At 31.7% G+C, this 22,107-nt stretch overlaps 1 protein-coding gene across 1 annotated transcript in view; it reads right to left on the bottom strand.

The window, feature by feature from the left end:
• Nucleotides 1-1,982: 1,982 nt before the first annotated feature.
• Nucleotides 1,983-22,107, bottom strand: part of LOC134680988 (probable E3 ubiquitin-protein ligase HECTD4) — an 80,331-nt gene continuing 60,206 nt past the window's right edge. Inside the window, exons 50-63 of the mRNA XM_063540314.1 lie at nucleotides 17,758-17,888; nucleotides 15,114-17,120; nucleotides 14,453-14,542; nucleotides 13,829-13,919; nucleotides 13,295-13,428; nucleotides 9,960-10,150; nucleotides 8,548-8,814; nucleotides 8,052-8,207; nucleotides 6,444-6,601; nucleotides 5,860-6,012; nucleotides 5,514-5,632; nucleotides 4,661-4,856; nucleotides 3,750-3,969; nucleotides 1,983-3,165 (exon numbers count right to left, since the gene is read on the bottom strand). Of these exons, the coding sequence (XP_063396384.1) occupies nucleotides 3,029-3,165; nucleotides 3,750-3,969; nucleotides 4,661-4,856; nucleotides 5,514-5,632; nucleotides 5,860-6,012; nucleotides 6,444-6,601; nucleotides 8,052-8,207; nucleotides 8,548-8,814; nucleotides 9,960-10,150; nucleotides 13,295-13,428; nucleotides 13,829-13,919; nucleotides 14,453-14,542; nucleotides 15,114-17,120; nucleotides 17,758-17,888 (4,050 nt within the window). The 3' untranslated portion in view covers nucleotides 1,983-3,028. The remainder of the gene's footprint in view (nucleotides 3,166-3,749; nucleotides 3,970-4,660; nucleotides 4,857-5,513; nucleotides 5,633-5,859; nucleotides 6,013-6,443; nucleotides 6,602-8,051; nucleotides 8,208-8,547; nucleotides 8,815-9,959; nucleotides 10,151-13,294; nucleotides 13,429-13,828; nucleotides 13,920-14,452; nucleotides 14,543-15,113; nucleotides 17,121-17,757; nucleotides 17,889-22,107) is intronic.

The following is a 22,107-nucleotide window of genomic DNA, read 5'->3' as shown; positions in this document are numbered from 1 at the left end:
TTCTTCTCATTAGGTTCAACTCAATACTGCTTTGTTGAGCAAAAATCATGACTTCAACTTATCTGTAACATAATTTATTAAAACCAATGAAAGCATACAATATATCAGCAACTATTTACATCTGGTAACCATGGTAACAATATAACAAAGCAGGAAACAATAATATATGGCAATCCTATTATCATCAAATTCATCTACATTAATGCTGGAGATTTTTATCAACAGCAAAAATAGATGACTGAGAGGTCAAGAAAACATGAATTTAATAAAATTCTTGAATCAATGCCTAAAATAAAGCAGTATTTTTCATAGTATTTTAGCAAAGGTAGCAATAGGTATCTTTTTGATTTACAATATATATATTTTTCAAATGAAAAATAAAATAAAAAGTTTTAATAAATGCTTTAAGGGGGCTCCTGGGTATAAATGATTTTTTTTTCCTAATATAGGATTTCGATATATTTTTTCATAAATGAACTTTATCATATACTTAAAAGAAAAATGAAATAAAAAAATGGGGTCACCGTTCATTTAAGCTAAAATCTGCCTCTGGAAGAAGCATACATTTTTGTTAATGTCCTTTTTTTCTGTTGAACTAATAGGAGAATAAGAGGAAATATGGAAATAAAAAAATAACCTAATATAAGAAATCGCCTAAATTTTACAATTATTTAGTTTATGTACAGCTTATTTGAAAACAATAATAAAAAATATATGTAACCGTTGAGTTAAAAAGATTTTTCAAATTTAAGGCCAAAAAATGGCATTTTTGCACCAAAGGGAGATAATTTGGAGCTTTTTCAATTTTTAAAGTCATCTGGGGCCAAACCAAATCCATTTTTTGGGTTGTTTTTTGTACCATATCATAAAGTAACAACTAATAGTGTAATAAATAAAATTTGTAATGAAAATATAAAGGTTTAATTTTTTGCTAAAATTTTTGTACCCACGAGCCACCTTAAATAAATCAATTCTATTTTTTTTTTATTTCAACATCATTTTGAATTTTATTATCTGTAAAATGCTTATATTTATCATTTAGATTTTAAAATAACACCTTCTCATGAAGTCATAGCCAAAACCATATTGCTCACCTCTTGCCAGAATTGTCAGATGGTGTCTACAAAGTAACAAAATTCCTATGGCAGACTATATTGGTGAATAGATCAAAAGATCAGGTTATATGGCGTGAATAGATCAACAACACTCATATGGCAAAATAGGTGGGGTGGGGGATACAAATGCATTTATATCTATGGAAATATAAAAGCACTATCTTGTATAATCATAATACATAAGGATATAGTATACAGCAAGTACAGAAATTGATAAATTGCAGAAAAGACTTGTACAATAATAATAGTACGCTTTAATATACTTTTAAAATATACAAATAAGCATATATGCTACGATTGCCAATGTGACAACTATCCACCAAAGCTCAAATGTTTAACTATTGTTTATTTGTTGAATATATGATATTTTAAGGATTAGTTACACACATGTAACAAAATAGTATTCCAAATATTGGAAATCTTAAAAAAAGTGATTTCTACCAGATATCTGGTACCCATGGTCCATTTGCTGATTAATTACAGGGGACCAGAATTATATCAATCATGTATGTTGTTAAATATTAGTCAAGTTTAACAATTTATAAATGTATAGTACATTTAGAGGAAATTTAATTTGCTTATTCTATTTTTTTTGATAAAGCACTATAATTTCATACTTAGGTTTAATAAAAGACAAACAGACATTGACAGACTGACATAATCTGGAGTTTTTTCTACAGTCTCTGTACTTAAAAAGGATGTGTACACAACCAACAAATTACATAAAATACTACTTATACAAAGAAAACATTCAGTAAGAATGTAATCTTCAGTTTCATGAACGTTCAATAAAACAAATTAGATTAAACACTACATGTACTACCAAAAGAAAACATTTCTTCAAATGTAACCTTTTGTTTTCATAACAATTAAACTAACTAGGTTAAAACATTAATATAGTACATCTTATAAATAATAATTGCTATGGTTACTGTTGTAGCAAAAATACTAATAGTTGCTAAGGTAATTAATAAAGCTTTAAAATAGTACAACCATCACTATATTAACAATCTCGACACAAACAAAATATATAATAAATAAACCTATACATATCACATATAACACACACACACACATATGGTTTTACATTTGATGATAGCCTGGATGATGAATAGGAAGTTTTATTTAACATCGCTATAAATAAAAGACTGATAAGTTTTTCAGTGCTGCTTAGGCTTATAACACTGGTTAATCATTAATGATCAAATTATTATATAAATATATCTCATGGTCAAAACTCTACAGAACATTATGTTTCGTCAAATTATGACACTTATGCTACAACTTTAGAACGATCAGTCTAGAATATGATCACAATAATTATAATAATTCAATTCTAATTGTGATAACAACTCTTGCCGACAGATAATTACGTTACAATATAAACAATATAAACTATCTATTTATTAAAATGTTCCCTTGATAAATGCTTGCAAAGCAATTCATTATATTTCATATTTAAATTTACATCACTAAAAAATAAATCAGTAAAATCTCTTAGGATAAGAAAAGCTTTCACTTCCATGAAGTAATTTTATACACACATGAGATACAGTTTCTGCATTTCATTAGACTGGAGATCCTCTTTACTATAATACTTTTTTTCCAAAAATACTGTACATTGTCAGTCAACACTGCAACTTCTATAAATTCACACACCAACTACAACTGTGCAGAGAATACATATCTTACATCTAACATCATAAAGGGGAAAAAGAGAAAGAAAAAAAGAACCTCCTAAATTTTAGTAAATATATCTTATTTAGAAAGGTAAACATCTTTACTTTCTTGATTATTCAGATAGAGATTGTTTATTAACTATTTAAAGCATCTAATGAATAATTGATCTAATAAATAAATGCTTTACAACTGCAGCAGATCTTTCACACAATATCATTAATGTATATGGCTTGTTATCTACTAAGAGGATCCTCTCGGCAATTTATAGCATATAATAATCTCTGAGTCATCAATTCTTGTGTACTATACTGTGGTAGTTTAATCATGAACATACAGGTTTCTACTCTGATAAACCGTGAATCTGGTGGACCTATAAACACAAATAGATTAGGTAATAAATCATTTTTGTTGCAATTTCCATTTTCACATATCTTCAACTTGATTTACTTCAACCATAAATTTGTAATGAATAAAGTTCTATTATCAAACTGAAATGCATTGCTACTATTCTAATGTCGTACTGTTTCATAAATATGAAACATTTATAATTACTTTAATAGATAAAAGAAGATGTGATAAGAGTGCCAATAAGACAAGTTTCCATTCAAGTCACAATTTGTAAATGTAAATCATTATAGGTAATTTATGGTCTTAATGCAAGTAATTTTACAATTACCAGTATAACACACTAGTGGTGTTATTTCTGTTATTTGAGTTTCTGCAACACATATCAAATTGCCTTGCTATCATAAGAAGGCGGCAAAAACTACATTCTATTATACTGAATTTGATTAATTGTCATAATTTCACATGTTTAAAATTGTATTCCTATACTAAGTTCAATCTGAAAAAATATTTAGTTATATATAACAGTGAATATAATTTCATAGGCCATCGAGAGCAACTTTTATTGGATAAGAAGGGACATGTCTGTAGTACAATAATTATAATTACCTGGTCCATCTGGTGGAGCAATTTTCAATGGATAAGGAGGGACATGTGTGGTTTCTGCTCCGCCCTCTTTACATGGACAGGTCTGTGGAATTCTCTCCTGGTTACAAGAAAACTTGATAAATTTACAGAGATCCTCCTGACTAAGTGACTCCAGTGTATTCCAGAAGAATTCTATGTGTTTGTCACTCTCCATCAGTCCTACTTGATACATAGTGTGTGCCTGTAACATATGGCATATTTTACTAATACATGTATAGATATGTACATAAAGGTTAAATAAGGGTATAACCCTTTGTTCTTTTAGAAAGAGATGTAGTTGGTTAAAAAGCATGTTCTTTGTACCGTTATCCATGTTACAACTTTTTTATAACTTATATAAAATCTATCAATCTACATGTTCCATAACATTGGTGTTATAATGTTCTTGACTATACATGAGAACCTTGCATAGGCAGTCATCTATCTAGAACTGTATTAATAACACTCATATTCTGTAAACCAACTTATTTTTCACGGATAATTTATTTCTTGTCTTACCCTTTTAAGTCCACTTCGCGGCTATTCAATTTCATGATTTCAAATTTACTTGTTGTAGTTTAATAAGTTCCATGTTTTACATTTTTGCGATGATTTATATTCGCGTTATTATTATACTCGCGAAAGTCGCGAAAATAAGTTGGTTTACAGTGCTAGTATATAATTTTGAATAAAAAAAAACAATGAGCTATAATACGATTTTTAACATAAGAAAATTTAAATTTTAAAATATTTCTTAATGAAACAAGATATTTTAAAATTTTCAATCAGGACTTTTGAAAAAAAAAAAATCAAATATGTAAAATATTTAGCACCCCTGATCAGTTTTTTCCCTTGCTAAATGATCCTAATCATAAGTAAGTTCAATTTTTTACCTTGAGAAAAGCTAGGTCCACTTCAGGTAATCCACATGTCCTGATTTCTAGATCTAAAGGTGAGAGTATATTCAATAGCTGTAGAGGTATAAGTGATGCTAAACCACAATGTAATGACTGCACTCTATGTTCTGGTAATAACTCTGTCATTCTCAATCTCTGGATGGCTTCAACATATTCTTGTCTATTCTCCCAACTAAAAAATATATTGCAATTGGTCAAAGGTTTTATATGTTGAAATCAAATCCCTTTTGGCTATCCTTATCTGCTCTTTTTGGAGAGGAATATAAAAAGTAGTAAAGAAAGTCTGCATAATTTGATTTTCAACAAACTGAGTCTGTTTTTGAGAATGTTTCTATATTTCCCATAAAGCATGGAAAATAATGTTTTATAATAAAATAAATAGGGAATGTGTCCATAGGGACACATATAATGCCCAGCTTGCATATAACATTATAGAGGGGCATAACCCTAGAACAGTAGAAATGACGCCACCAAAATTCAAGCTTGATTTGTGTTTTGTGGTAATAAGCATTATGTATATATTTCATAACATTTGGTTTAAACTAAAGTTAGAGAACGGAAACAAAAAATTGAGCAATTTTTCCTTTTGTAAAGGGGCATAACTCTTGAACTGTAAATGTGATGCCCCTTAAATACAATCTTGACCTCTGTGTTTTGTGGTAATAAGCATTGTGTATAAGTTTCCTACCATTTGGTTGAGGCAAACTAAAGTTAAACAATGAAAACCAAATTTGGGACATATGTAAGTATCTATGGACAAGGGTAAAACTTAATGTCCTCTCTGCTACAACAGGTTAAAAATCTGCGTAATCTTTTTATTTCAACTTACCAAACAGAGACTTTGTGTCCATTAGGTATTAGTTCTACTTCTTCTCCAGACAAAGTTGAATAAACAAACTGTGGATAGACATCAGAACACAATGCTTGAAGTTCACTTTCTGACTCAACCTATAAGTAATTAAAAAGCACAAGGATTAAAAAGATGGGGATACTATCAATAAAAGGCATAGTTAATATGTTATTTTACACAATTTGTTTGGGGTATATAAACAGATTTCAAGAAACATTTTTTGATACGTTAGTCGACAAGCATTTTTATTAATTTTCAAAGACTAGTTCAATTTCAGATTTTTTTTTTCATTTGAACACCTGATAAGAACTTATAAAAAAGGTACCATTTCAATCTTTTTCATAAAGCTGTAAGTAAGAGGGTCAGCCTCCTGTAGATTGGTACTTGGATCTTCATCGTCAGATACAATGGCTTCCCACAAAGACTTCAGTAGATCTAACCCTAGAGGTATGTCTGCTCTTATAGTAATTCCTAAAATCTGAAATTTAAACAAATACAAAATGCATTAAGGAGCAAGATTTTATTCAACTTTTATAGAAAAGAATATGGTCAGTTCCATTCTAATATACATTGCACCCAGGAATGCTACTTAAAATAAATATGTATGAAGAACTTTATAGGTCTACTTGTTGTTTGCATTTCCAAAACTAAAAAGTTATGGGATCTACTGATTTTACCATTTTCAACCTGGAACAGAAATATTTAAAATGGTCAATTTCATTTCATTTAGACCTGTGAGAAATAATATTTCAATGCTTCATATCCAAATATATGAAATAAATAAATGCCTATATTTCTCATCTTGAAATATAATTTCTCTGGCTGCAAACATAACCACACCCTATACCCCTCTTGTACTAATTAAAAACCCTATCACCAAACTACATGTATCACCAGCACTAGAATTACCTGTCCAAAAAACTGTGTTAATCTTTCCTCTGGGAATGTCATCTTCTCTGGGTGTAGTAGACATCTACTTTTGTAGTTACTATTGTTACAGGGGACTATCAACTTAAGAGTGTGGAGCTCTTTGGCAATTTGGCTCAGGAATTGTCGGAAAGAACCACCTGAAAATTCAAATTTTAATTTGTCTTTAAATCTGACATGACAAAATTAGAGCATAAAGGTGGTACCCAACACTTTCACTAAGATTAATTTAGCTTGTTCAATTTTCATAAAATTTTGACAAAGTATTAACTTTGACCCTTTGACAAAAATATAAAACTTTCAAAAAATTTGAACCAAGCATTTAATCAGAAAAATTACACTGGTTGTATAGCAATTTGACAAACACCAATTTTGATCATTGAGAAGCTTAATATTCCTTTTACAACACAACGTTATTGAAATTTAGGTGATTTTACAGAGTAAGGTCCCTGTAGTGTTAGGTACCACCTTAAGTAAATTTTCTTACTCTTCTTCATTTTGTACTTGTAATGATTTTGAAAAGTGTGCAAATCAAAAAACAACCTACTATTTGGTGAGAATGATTTGTTTCAGTAAATTTTAAAGTTTGTGCAAAATGTCTCCACAATGAAGTCGTGGATAGAAAACTGTAAAAAATCTGTCTTTTTCTTCAATGAAATAAACACATTTCACATCATTAAAACAATTGTGTAATACATTCCTATTTGTTGATTTTATGCATTTCCATATATTTTGAGCAAATGTGAAGTAGTTCTCTATAAAAATAAATTTTGATAACATAAACAATCAAATATCTTTATTACAAACACTATTGTACTAACCATTATCAAAACATGCCCTTAAAACTTAAATAAATGCAAGATGCATATATCTAATACTATACAGTTATAGCCTTTGTATGAGGTCGATACAAGGATATATTAACCTGAAAGAAGTATATTGACTGAGGACAAAGTTCGAGTTTGATATACTTCTCTGGGTCAATATATCCTGCATTGACCTCATACATAGGCTATTATTGTTTTATGATTAATTTTTGACAATATTTGTATCAAAATCATCATTTGATTTTGTAGGAATTTTAAAGATATCATATTGTCTCCTAGATAATTAAAACATATTAGTTGTTATTTCATTTATTTTTTTGTTTGCTCTTTTTTGTTTTGTTTTACATCTTATGTATTTGAAGATTTTTGTCTTCAAAAATCGATCATAGATATTTTTGATAAAACTTTGAAAATTATCATGAAATTCATTATTTGACGTCACAAAGTATATCGGTTTTTAGAATTTAAAAAAATAACTGTGCAATATGCCTCTTGCTATGCAATATAATTTTTACTATGCAAAATGCTTTTTACTATGCAATATGCTTTTTGCTATCCGCCCTTTTCTATGTACCTTCGAAACAATAGTTTAAAATGTAAATATCCCCAAACGAATCAAATGAGTTAAAATATATGAATTAATAATAGAATTTGGTTGCATGTTTATAATGGGTAAATAGACAAACGTTTTTTTCTTCAACAATTCAAACATGTTTAATTCCTACATTTACAGTTAGGCCAGTTAAGCAGGAACAAAACTTACTTGTTCCATGGACTTCTTCTCCAGTTAATCTGACATTAAAAGAATAGGTAGGATCTCCACCACTAGCTAGACGTACACACAGCTGTTTGGATGGTATATTAGATAATTGTCTGAAAGTCTGACAATACCATGTAACTAAAGAAGCTTTCTCATCACCTGTAATAAATAAAAAAAAAAATCATGGAAAACATTTTTCTTTTGTTTCTTTTTAACTGACATTCATCTTTTGGTTTTCTCATTTGATTTGTTGTCATGTCAGGGCCTTATAGAGTTTACTATGTAGTATGGGTTTGCTCATTGTTGAAGGTGCTTACATCAATGTTTAATTAGTCTCTGGTGAATATTTATCTCAGTGGAATTGTAAAAACTCTCAAATAGAAAAGCCTTGTAAACAATTGATGTATAAATGTTTTCAATCAGCAACTATAACAATATAAATTTTTCAATAAGATCCAGGGTAATAATGAGGGGTGCTTAGTCTGGTACTCTTTCTTACCTGATAAATTTTCCAAGGGATCCAGTGTGACTTCTGGTGCAGCTTGATCTGGTTTTCTCTTAGCAGTTGCATTCATAATACGGTTAACAAAGTTTACTTTTGAGTCATAAAATATAAGTCCTCTGATTTTTGACAGGGCAGAGGCTGTACTTCTGTTGTAAGTTTTGGCAGGACGTAGGTCAACCATCGGCAAGAAAATAGTTTCAAGAGTATTGTTCAGTGACTGTAGAAATGCAAATCTTAATCTGACACTCTCAACAGGAACACCTGAAAAATACAGATTTATTTCATTATCTTCTCCAGGACAAAGCAAACATCTTAAATAATGTAGGAATAAAAAGTAAATCAATTGAAGATAGTACACAGAAACTTAGATGATCTCCAAAAGTTAAGAAGGTGAAGTAATGTTTAAATATAAATAGTAAAGCCATAGTCATTTTTTGTTTTATGGAGGTTTTTTTATTGGCTACTGCTTGACAATGCTTGATGTCAAAATCATGCACACATTTCATACGTCACCTCAAGAGTATGTTTTAATATGAAATATTATCCCCTGCTTAGTATATTTCTAGGATTTCGATTGGTTAACGCATGTCGTTACAAAACCCATAGATCTCGGGTGTCGCTAACCCATTTCCCCGGACGTTGCTAACAATTATCCCGGGGAACTTCACACAAGTTTTCCCTAGTTCCATGATTGCACCTTGTGAAATATAGAATTCTGTAGATTATCCATGCTGTTTGTAATTAAATATTTAATTCATTAACAATTTTGTCCTATTATGCCAATAATTTACACTCAATTCATTAAATGCATCACTTAACTGCCTCATTTTCAAGGAATGGGACTACTGACCTAGCTATGCAAATGACCCACGTAGAAGTCACACCATCTATGACGTAACTCTCACAACATTGAGTGCCAAATTTGACTCAATCCAGTTTCTCTGTCTCCGTATTTAAAACGTCTTATATTTGACAAAGGTAGTACCCTACATCCCGTAAAAAATATGTAAAGTTTCCAAATTTCACTAAAACTTGTTTTTTAGATAATGAAAAATATGTTGTTTTCACGTTACAAGTTGTACCTGAATTTCCATAAAACTTGCCCGATTTGGACTTAAACCGGGGATTAATTCGTTATCTACGTTCATATCCGTAGATATGGATATTTTAACACCCTTCAGGTCCCTGTACACCCTTCAGCTACGCCTAATGGTGTACTGGGGTACTTCAGGGTGTTAAAATATCCATATCTACGTATATTACTTATAATATCTTCCTACCTTGTAAACAAGCATATTTTTAATTGGTTAATATCTCCCTACCTTGTAAACAAGCATAAGTTTCATTGGTTAATACCTCCCTCCCTTGTAAACAAGCATATGTTTCATTAGTTAATATATCCCTACCTTGTAAACAAGCATAAGTTTCATTGGTTAATATCTCCTCTGGTATATTCATCTCATGTGGATGTAACCGTGAGGGAGCCACTCCTAACTTCTTAGCTGACATGTTTACATACTGGCCCAAAGCTGAGTCCATTTCTAATGTCCACTGTGTGGTCATCTGTAAAGCTTGGTTATTGTCAAGACATGCACACCTGTGGAAATGTAAAGAAAAGGTAATTATCTTGTTAAGTAATTTTAACAAACAAAGTTTCTTTTGTCCAGGTGAGCACACATAAAATTTCTGATTTTTACCATTACCGGTAAAAAATATGTTATACAATCCTTCATGAAACCAAATATATAATTGCATTCTATATCAAATTTTAAATTTTTATGTGAAAAGAAACATCCCCAAAACGTCTGGTGTTTTGAGCAACTTTAAACTTTGTCAATTAAGAACCAGGAAGAACACATTGCCATAAGTTGAGTTTGAGCTTACAACCTAATGGTTGATAGTCTAGAAATCAATGTAGATAAACTACCAAGACCACTTAGCCAACGTTACCCCCTTTTATTCAAACATCCACAATTTCTCAAATATATTTGGGAAGACATTACCTTTTTAAAATATTATTAGTTATTTAAGATTGTTTGAATACTTACACTGCTAATTTTGCATAGGTACTTTTTCTGTACAAAAAATCTGTAGTACTGGAAAATTACTTTTAAAATATAGTACTTTTTTAGTACTTCAAATTTATTGTAATATTTAAGTACTTGTTTTTTACAGTACTTGATTTGTACTTCAAATTTTAAGTACTCAATTTGTACTTTAATTGTGTAGTACTAAATGTGTACCTCAAATATTAGGTACAAATCAAGTACTGTAAAAAACAGGTACCTAAATATTACAATAAATTTAAAGTACTAAAAAAGTACCATATTTTAAAAGTAATTTTCCAGTACCACAGATTTTTTGTACAGAAAAAGTACCTATGCAAAAGTAGCAGTGTAAGGAAGCGATTTTTACGGCATTGCCATTTCTTTTCTCTAGGAAAAGTCTTGAGAGATATCTGCACCACGTTGTTTTATGAACCTTTAGTACATGTATGCCCTGCTGACTGCACATTTTGGGGTCGATTAGACTTGTAGTTTCAGAGAATAACTGATAAGAAGGATGTGGATTTTTTTTTCAGAAGAGATGTAAGAACAATATTGAAATTCAATTCTTCTTGAATAATTGATCATAGGTCTTTCCTTCCATATTGTTTTAATGAAACTGTCATAAATAAACGGTCATACATATTGATTGATTGGTTGGTTGGTTGGTTGGTTGGTTTGTTTATTACTTAAACACTTGGGATAGGGTCTCTTGAAGCAACCAGAAAAAACTGAGATCTTGGACCCCGTATTGAACACACGAGACGGAAACATGCACTGATTTATTGATTGATTGATTGATTGGTTGGTTGGTTGGTTGGTTGGTTGGTTGGTTAAACATGTTGATTGGTTGATTAAACACGTTGGTTGGTTGGTTAAACACGTTAGATAGTGTTTCTCGAAACAAGCGAGAAAGAAACTAATGAGATCGTGGACTCCATATTAAACACATGAGACGGAAACATGCACCGATTGGTTGATTGATTGGTTGGTTGGTTGGTTGGTTGGTTGGTTGGTTAAACACGTCTGATAGTGTTTCTTGAAACAAGCTAGAAAGAAACAAATGAGATCGTGGACTCCATATTAAACACATGAGACGGAAACATGCACTGATTGGTTGATTGATTGATTGATTGGTTGATTAAACACGTTGGTTGGTTGGTTAAACACGTTGGAAAGTGTTTCTTGAAACAAGCGAGAAAGAAACAAATGAGATCGTGGACTCCATATTAAACACATGAGACGGAAACATGCACTGATTGGTTGATTGATTGGTTGGTTGGTTGGTTGGCTAAACATGTTGATTGGTTGATTAAACACGTTGGTTGGTTGGTTAAACAACACGTTTGATAGTGTTTCTTGAAACAAGCGAGAAAGAAACAAATGAGATCGTGGACTCCATATTAAACACATGAGACGGAAACATGCACTGATTGATTGATTGATTTATTGGTTGGTTGGTTGGTTGAACACGTTGATTGGTTGATCAAACACATTCATTTGTAAGTGGGGGTAAAAAAAAAGGGGGGGTGGGTCCTAGGGATTTTTTTTTTATATAAACGGAACAGAATGGTTAAAATTGTCGTTTTACAATTTAAATCAATTGCTTCTAAAAAGCAATTGTAAACGGTCTTGCCCCCCCCTTTGAAACATGATTGATTGTTATGTGTGTGTGTGTGTTTGTTTGTCTGTCTGTTTGTTTGTTTGTCTGTTTGTTTCTGTAAGGGGTCTATATTATTCCGGGGAAGTTTCATGTTTAGTTCGGAAAGTTTTTATTTTATTTCAGGTCCAGCGCGCGCGCCAGATTGAGGAGACATCACGTGACGCGGGTTGATAATAACGAAAACTCAGTCTTTTTATTTCTTTTCAGGTGGAGACGTTGAACAGACAACATCTATAGAGATGGAATGTGCACAATGTAATTTCTTTTGTCATTGTAGGAAATTGACATTTCGGTCACAGTTCACCAGCAGTGCATGATTTGGATTTTATTGATCCGGTGTAACTTTAAAACACGCGTTGCATGCTTATTTTCATGTAATGTACATTTTTCAGCACCAGTTTGTAACACAGATAAGTATTTTAATCTAGGAGCGAACATTTTATTTTAGGATTTCACTGAGATTTACGGCCCTGCACTGCTAATTTTGCATAGGTACTTTTTTTGTACAAAAAATCTGTAGTACTGGAAAATTACTTTTAAAATATAGTACTTTTTTAGTACTTCAAATTTATTGTAATATTTAAGTACTTGTTTTTTACAGTACTTGATTTGTACTTCAAATTTTAAGTACTCAATTTGTACTTTAATTGTGTAGTACTAAATGTGTACCTCAAATATTAGGTACAAATCAAGTACTGTAAAAAACAGGTACCTAAATATTACAATAAATTTAAAGTACTAAAAAAGTACCATATTTTAAAAGTAATTTTCCAGTACCACAGATTTTTTGTACAGAAAAAGTACCTATGCAAAAGTAGCAGTGTAGAACACTTACATTAAAATACAATTACTGTAAATATAGAAAAAGCTATGATTTTATTCACACTCAATTTTAAACTCTATTTTCATCTCTCTTACCAAAAACATTTATAACTTGAGGAGAAGATTTAAGTTCAAATCTACAGGTTAACTTATTTCCTAATGTTATATCATGTTACATATCAACATATTGGTACTTTTAAAGAGTCCAAACCTTTCAAAGAAAAGATCAAATCCACAGGCTAGGAGAGCCCTCCATACAGATCGTATATCTTGCTTTGCCAGGTCTATAACATACTGTAGGAATCCTTCCAGAGTTAAATGCCTTGATTCTTCAACAGGCCAACTCTACAAAAATAAAAATGCTAAATACAGTATTTTGAAAGCCAATTTTAACTTTTGGTAAATTCAATGAATGCAAAAGGATAAAATATATACTGTGGATTCATTTTTATTGGTGGGATATTTTTCAATTTTTGTGAATTTTGTGGGTGAAGTTGAACTGCAAATTTTCTGTAGGTTGCTATGAAGACTTTGCCATTTGAACGAAAGGAAATGTCCACATACATTAAAATTTTTCTCAATCTAAGAAAATGGGTATGCACGAAAATAAATGAATAAACAGTAACTCATGCTGCATTGATAATCCACAGAACTTTACACTACTACTCCTAAATCACCAACTTGCCATATCAAAATATTAATTTATTCAACCTCTGTTTAGTTTTTGTATGTTTCAGCCTTTTACCTTTCCAGCTTTAGCACCTTGTTCTGCTCCTTCCTTGTGTGTTTTCTCTGGCATGTCTTTACCCTTCAGCTTCTTGTCACGGTGTGGTGGTCTGAAAACAGAATATTCAATTACCACTAATCACAGTTCAAGAAATTATGTTAACAGGCAGAGTAGAATCTTTACTGATAGCCATTATTTGCCTGTCCTTGCCATTGATATAAGAAGTCCCTGAAATTTATATTTTTTTTTTTATATATTGTTGACCTAAGTACCAAATTTGATACCCATTGTTAACCTCACAAGAAACTGTCTCCCATAATGGCTTTCAACTATTCAAACAGGATTCTTCTATTTTAAATTTAAAGAATATCTTTCTCTATTTAGACTTGATGGATGTTCAAATTATCTTACTGTATTATATGCCTGAACCTTGACAAAAATGAGAAAAACATGACATCATAGAAAATTGAACATCAATTTTTAAACCTACAGCAACAGTTGTTTGGACTTTAATTCTTCACCAAAGTCTATTTAAGCTGCTTCAGTCTGATAATAAAGTGTTTAAAATTTGCCAAAAAAAAATAAGACAATTTGCACATCAACCTTATTTTCAAAACTTTGTGTTGTATTTTAAATTCTTACTTTTCTGTGACACCCATTACCACTTTTTCTTTGGATGATTTTGGAGATCTCCTGGGTCCTTTTCCTTTACCATTTCTGTCTCCTGGTGATCTGTAAAGTAACAAAAAAAACTTAACACTGATATATCTGCTGAAATTGCTTTATAATCAATGAATAAATTAATGCAATTGAAGAAAAACAGCTGCAGATAAATGACACACTGTTTTTGCGTTGCAATCAAATCTAAACATTACCCAAAAATTCTGAATTAACAGGATTTTCAATTGGATCAATGTTTGATGGAACAGGTTTTTTATTTACAAATATCAAGGTTTCTAAATTTTCTAGTTGTAGATGTTGATTCAAACATCCTTTTTATAATTACCATGTGTTTTCTCCAAATAATTTAGAGGAATTTATCCTGATGGATTAGTTTTCAATAATGCACTGCAATATTTCTAAGTTTTTCCATAACACAATATAGCTTGAGATATATCTATGTAAGATCAATGTTTGATGGAACAGGTTTTTTATTTACAAATATCAAGGTTTTTAAATTTTCTAGTTGTAGATGTTGATACACAAATCAGTTATCAGCATCTTTAGTTCTAATAAATACTAATTTGACACATCAGATCTTTAAGTACTTTTGGTACACTTTTGTGTGTAAAATGAAACTTACCCTTCTTTGTCAGGTGATTTCAGCATGCCATACTTCCTTAACACCTGTGTGACCTGTTCTTGTAGGGACTTCTTTGGAGGTTTAATATTGTTGAAGAAACAGAACAACATATTTTCCTGTACATGTTGAAGAATAAGATCTTTACTGAGACATATAAATCCTGAATCTTGACGGAAATCATCACTACAGTGCCTCTGATCCATGATAAAACAACTATGGAATATTTCAATGAGAGCCAGTGTACCAGGCTCAGTTATTTCCTCAAGATTAGAACCGTTAAAAAATTTATACTGAAGATATTCCTCCAACGTGCCATTAGCTTGAGGCTCAGCGGTAACTAACATAGCATTGACAGTGGATATAGTCATCATTTCTTCAGGAACATCAACCAGCTCATCATGACCGAATGAGAAACTTTTTACTAGTGACTTTTTAATATTTTCCACTTTAGACTTAGAATTGATATTTATTACTGCTGTACCTTTAATGACTGCCTCCATCCTTTTTGGAGCAGGTACTTCTTCTGTTGCCTTGACAACACCTGCTGCCTCTGTCGTCTGCTCTGACACATTTTCACTTTCAACTTGACCTTGAGTTTCTGTCTTTTCTACAGCTCTGACCTTTGGACTTACAGTTTGAACGGGAATGAAAATATCGTTCCTGTCAATTCCCCCATTTGACTGACATGCTTTCTGAACAGCTGAATGTACATTGTCTTTGGATATCTTATCTGGTATTCCTGTGATAACTAATACTCTATTGTATGCTGATGGTACTTGAAGAACGTGTGCAGCATCCAGAATGGCTGTGTGTAAGAAACTTTCACTCTGTTTCTCTCGGAATGCCAAATGACGAATAATCTGAGACACGGTCAAAGTTCTCTGAAACCATAATAAATCTTCTGATTTAGTACCAGTAAGTGATGTCTTACTAGATTCAGCGGTTGGTAGTGATGAAGATGATGATGAGTTTTCTGATGTAGGTAGCGATGAAAATGATGATGTGGATGTAGCTGATGTGCTGGCTGATGCAGAGTGAGACACATCACTCTCACTCACACGAGGACTGGACACAGGAGTACGTTTAGGTACAGCTCCTCCCCTTTCTTTATCGCGTTTAGCCTTGACCTTTTTCTTCTTGGCTGATGAAGTAGGACTTCCTAAAGTATGAGAAGATCCTGAAGCTGAGGAACCGAACGCACCTGCAGACATCAATAGCCCAATGAAAGTCTTTGATCTCTCATCATATCTTGTTTCAGCAGTAGCCAAAACCACTTCTAACAATGAATGAAAGTATGTAGAGAATCGTCCTTTATCACACACCCCAATACCCATACCCACACCACTTGCTGTTGACATAGACTCCCACCCCTTGGTTTCCTCTTCATATAATTTCCTGAGCTCCATTTGTAGTTGTACAAGTAAACCAGTGTTAAGATTCAAATGGGGTTGCAGAGCCAGGAGTACTGACCCGTTACATCCCTCGCTGTAATTCAGAATTCTCAAGGATTGTGCTAAAAGGTGGAACATATACTCCTTAATGAGAGATGGAATACTACACTTCCATAAATATCTACACAGGAGTTCAATCATGTGTTTAAATACCCCTGGTGTAATCTTGATGTTATCCACATTCCATAAACTCTGGTGGTTATCCTTACTTATCAAGCTAGATGGCGTACCAGCATGTCCTCGCATGCCACAACTTTGTGTGCCACAACCATACTTTTCTTCTATTAAAGTTTCTATGTATGCCACAGCCAGTAAGAACTGTGGATATAAAGCATGTATTGTCAACATGACCCCTGGGGGTGGGGACACACCCAGTTTAACATGGACCCTATCACAGGGTATAATAGCAGGTGTATATTGTTCATTCTGGTTACTGGTTGAGCTGGTATCCCTTGGATAACTAACACAATCCAGTTTGGTAGGTTGTCCTGTCTTCCTTACATGGTTACCAGTGTACGATAGAACTTTTGCCCATGGAGATTTGTAGAGTGATGTGCTAAAAAAGAAAAGTGGGTTTACATTATTTATAACAATTTACTGTTGTATAAACTTCTTTAAAGAAAAATATATCAATGGACATTCTGTAACTTTATTTAAACTACAGAATATTTTAAACTAGCATAAACTATCAAAATTTTTTTGTGGTTGAGCTGATTATATTTACTTTTCTTCTCTTTCAATTGCTTATTTTGTAAAAAAAAAAAACTTAACGAAAAAAACAACATGATTGCAGTAAATAAGGTCTGTTACCTTCTGTTCTATTTTTAATTTTTTTTTTTTCATTTTTTTGGTGGTCAGTAAAAAGTATCAGCTTAAAGCCATCATCAACATATATATTTTTTAAGGTCAAGTTAGTCTTATAAAAATGAACTGTCTATGTACAACTACTTTCTTTAAAACCTCATGTGTCAATGATTTTGTAATGTGTCAGTGACTAAGTAATTGACTGTTTGTGTCTATTTGACAATTAATTATGGACTTGGAGGGACAAACATAATAAGGGTTCTGCTCATCAATGCAGACTAAACTGTGACTCCTAGTTGACGTTTTGGTTGACTTGTTTTTTTCAGATCAGTTAATATTTCTCATCTATAGTTTCCCCTCATCACATTTTATCATTAGACATTACTCACTCTTTCTTTGCTACTTTAGGATCAGTTTTACAAGACACAACCAAACATGAGGCCCCTGGGAAATGTACATCTGTGTTGACCTTCACCTCTGTTACTGGGAACTCTTCATATGGGAACATTTCTGGTGCAATCTGCAAATGCAAAATACATGAAATCTAGCTAATAACTTGGTGAAATAAGTCAATTTCTTAGCAATTTTATTGCTATAAATGTCATACAAGTGAGAGGTTTAATACCAGGTTCAATCTACCATTTCTTCATGAGAAAATGCCTGTACCAATTCAGGAATATGACAGTTGTTTTCCATTCATTTGATGTGTTTGAGCTTTTGATAATGGACTTTGCTGTTTAGAATTTTCCATGTTTTTTTTTATATTAAACTTTTTTTCAAAGTGTTTGTATTTTTAAAAAAAAAAGGATAAATAAAGTTTCAAGGTCAAGTTTTTCTGTAGTTTTTTATTTGTTCATTCAATACATGTTTTCAATTTTTTGATAGATAGATTGGTCTTTGTATCTAAAGGTTAATTTGTTTTCAATCCATTCCTTTTTGGTACACACTCATTTACCATGAAATATATTTGTTTTTGTAGTTTTAAAACTCTCTATAATACTAAAAATCAAAGAGCTGAAAGCTCTGAGGAAAAATGACGCCACTGTCTCTAATATTGGGATATTTATTATGCATGTCTTGATTTTCACATACCGTAATTAATTTAACAATGCAACATGTCTTGTTAGCATATAATTGATATTCGTATATATGTGTGTGTGTGAAGTGACTGTTTTTTTTAAGACGAATGAATAGGTCAAGACTACCTGAATTGTACAAATAAATACCGTAGAAAGGCTTGTATATTTCTCACTGGTACATAGTCCCTTCTCTCAGAAAATTTTAATTAATTTTAAATAATCTTTTTGTTACTGTTAACAAAGGTCTAATGAAACTCAGGTAATTTAAAAAAAAATTATAGTCAAACCGCTGTCATATGGTATTTTGAACCCCCTAAAAATTGACCCCGGGGTCAAAATACCATGCGGTAAAATGACCCCGGGGTCATTATACTGCATGGTATTTTGACCCCGGGGTCATTTTTCACATATGGTATTTTGAACCCCCCTGCGGTATATTGAACCCCCCTGTTTTTAAGAAATAGTATTGCAGATAATCTTATTTACAATTTATTGGCTATTATTTTTTTTTATTAGAGGTTATGAGTAGGGGGTTCAATATACTGCAGGGGGGTCAAAATACCATGGCTATATAAAATTTTGCAAAATATCTTTTCCAGTATGCCAAATACATATAAACTACTTATTGGAGTATTATAACTATGTGAAGGAGTTAGAATAGCTTGGATTTTTGAAATTCAAGGTCTATAGTAGGGGGTTCAATATACCCCAGGGGGGTCAAATTACCATGGCTAATTAAAATTTTCAAAATATCTTTTCCAGCATGTTGAATACATACAAAATACAATTTGGAGTGTTATTATGAGTGTTATTACTATGTTAAGGAGTTAGAATAGTTTGAATTTTTTGGTAGGGCGTTCAATATACTGCAGGGGGGTCAAAATACCATGGCAAAGTAAAATTTTCAAAATATCTTTTCCAGCATGTTAAATACATACAAACTACTTGGGGGGTTCAATATACCGCAGGGGGGGTCAAAATACCATGGCTAAGTAAAATTTTCAAAATATCTTTTCCAGTATGTTAGATACATACAAACTACTTGTAGGAATATTATAACTATGTTAAGGAGTTTGAATAGCTAGAATTTTTGAAATTTAAGGTCTATAGTAGGGGGTTCAATATACCGCAGAGGGGTCAATATACCTTGGAAATTATTTTTTTTCAAAACATTTTTTCCAGGATGTTAAATGCATACAAACTACTTATTGAAGTATTATTACTAAGTTAAGGAGTTAGAATAGCTAGAATTTTTGAATATTAAGGTCTATGGAAGGGGTTTCAATATACCGCAGGGGGGTCAAAATACCATGGCTAAGTAAAATTTTCAAAATATCTTTTCCAGTATGTTAAATTCATACAAACTACTTGTAGGAATATTATAACTATGTTAAGGAGTTTGAATAGCTAGAATTTTTGAAATTTAAGGTCTATAGTAGGGGGTTCAATATACCCCAGGGGGGTCAATATACCATGGAAATTATTTTTTTTCAAAACATTTTTTCCAGGATGTTAAATGCATACAAACTACTTATTGAAGTATTATAACTATGTTAAGGAGTTAGAATTGCAAGAATTTTTAAAATTTAAAGTCTATGGTAGGGGGTTTAATATACCGCAGGGGGGTCAAAATACCATGGCAAAGTAAAATTTTCAAAATATCTTTTCCAGTATGTTAAATACATACAAACTACTTGTAGGAGTATTATAACTATGTTAAGGAGTTTGAATAGCTAGAATTTTTGAAATTTAAGGTCTATAGTAGGGGGTTCAATATACACCAGGGGGGTCAATATACCATGGAAATTATTTTTTTTCAAAACATTTTTTCTAGCATTTTAAATACATACAAACTACTTATTGAAGTATTATAACTATGTTAAGGAGTTAGAATTCCAAGAATTTTTGAAATTTAAAGTCTATGGTAGGGGGTTCAATATACAGCAGGGGGGGTCAAAATACCATGGCTAAGTAAAGTTTTCAAAATATCTTTTCCAGTATGTTGAATTCATACAAACTAATTGTAGGAATATTATAACTATGTTAAGGAGTTTGAATTGCAAGAATTTTTAAAATTTAAAGTCTATGGTAGGGGGTTCAATATACCGCAGGGGGGTCAAAATACCATGGCTAAGTAAAATTTTCCAAATATCTTTTCCAGTATGTCAAATGCATACAAACTACTTGCAGGAATATTATAACTATGTTAAGGGAGTTTGAATAACTAGAATTTTTGAAATTTAAGGTCTATAGTAGGGGGTTCAATATACCGCAGGGGGGTTAAAATACCATGGAAATTATTATTTTTCAAAACATTTTTTCCAGAATGTTGTATGCATACAAACTACTTATTAAAGTATTATTACTATGTTAAGGAGTTAGAATAGCTAGAATTTTTGAAATTTAAGGTCTATAGTAGGAGGTTCAATATACCACAGGAGGGTCAAAATACCATGGAAATTATTTTTTTTTAAAACATTTTTTCCAGCATTTTAAATACATACAAACTACTTATTGAAGTATCATAACTATGTTAAGGAGTTAGAATTGCAAGAATTTTTGAAATTTAAAGTCTATGGTAGGGGGTTCATTCTAACATGACGTCCTTCAAACGCTTTGAGTACACACCCGTGGTAAAATATGAATATATTGCATTGGCTGTTCCGATCGTACACCCACGTCATATGTTTTTTCATGAATGAAGTACACGACGTCATAGAATGATGACGTTATAATTTAAGCATTTTACGGGAAAATACACGCTTTTGATACCGAAAATCATCACAACAACGAAACGTTAACAAACGATGCTGAAATGTGGTATAAGCCCATTTTTTTATATACATAGAAGACATATAAGAAAGTTATCATTAAAATTCATCCAAATCTATCTAAATAAGTTTTGTGAATAGTTTGAGCATGTCACTTATTCTGTTTGCTCCGTTCTTTTACACCAATGTAAAAGTGCGTTAATTAATGGGAACGGCAAATAATGGCCTCCACCTAGAGCGCTTCGATCTACAAAAAATGCCGTATTTGTCCTATTAGAATCGAAATAATTCATGGGGGCTTGAATATATCTAGATTTTACCACGGGTTGTCCCTTTATGCCGATATTTTACCCCTCGCTATCGCTCAGGGTAAAATATTTGTCATAAAGGGCCAACCCGTGGTAAAATAACGATATATACAAGCCCCCATGAATTATTTCTTAAATATACCGCAGGGGGGTCAAAATACCATGGCAAAGTAAAATTTTCAAAATATCTTTTCCAGTATGCTAAATACATACAAACTACTTTTAGGAGTAATATAACTATGTTAAGGAGTTATATAAGCTAGAATTTTTGAAATTTAAGGTCTATAGTAGGGGTTCAATATACCGCAGGGGGGTCAAAATACCATGGAAATTATTATTTTTCAAAACATTTTTTCCAGAATGTTAAATGCATACGAACTACTTATTGAAGTATTATTACTATGTAAAGGAGTTAGAATAGCTAGAATTTTTTAAATTTAAGGTCTATAGTAGGGGGTTCAATATACCGCAGGGGGGTCAAAATACCATAGCAGAGTAAAATTTTCAAACTTTCTTTTCCAGCATGTTAAATACATACAAAGAACTTATTGGAATATTATAACTATTTTAAGGAGTTATAT

The sequence above is a fragment of the Mytilus trossulus genome, chromosome 8 (genome assembly GCF_036588685.1).
Source record: "Mytilus trossulus isolate FHL-02 chromosome 8, PNRI_Mtr1.1.1.hap1, whole genome shotgun sequence".
NCBI lineage: Eukaryota > Metazoa > Mollusca > Bivalvia > Mytilida > Mytilidae > Mytilus > Mytilus trossulus.
The sequence above is the reverse complement of the archived record's forward strand: the minus strand, read 5'-3'. Positions and strand labels throughout refer to the sequence as shown.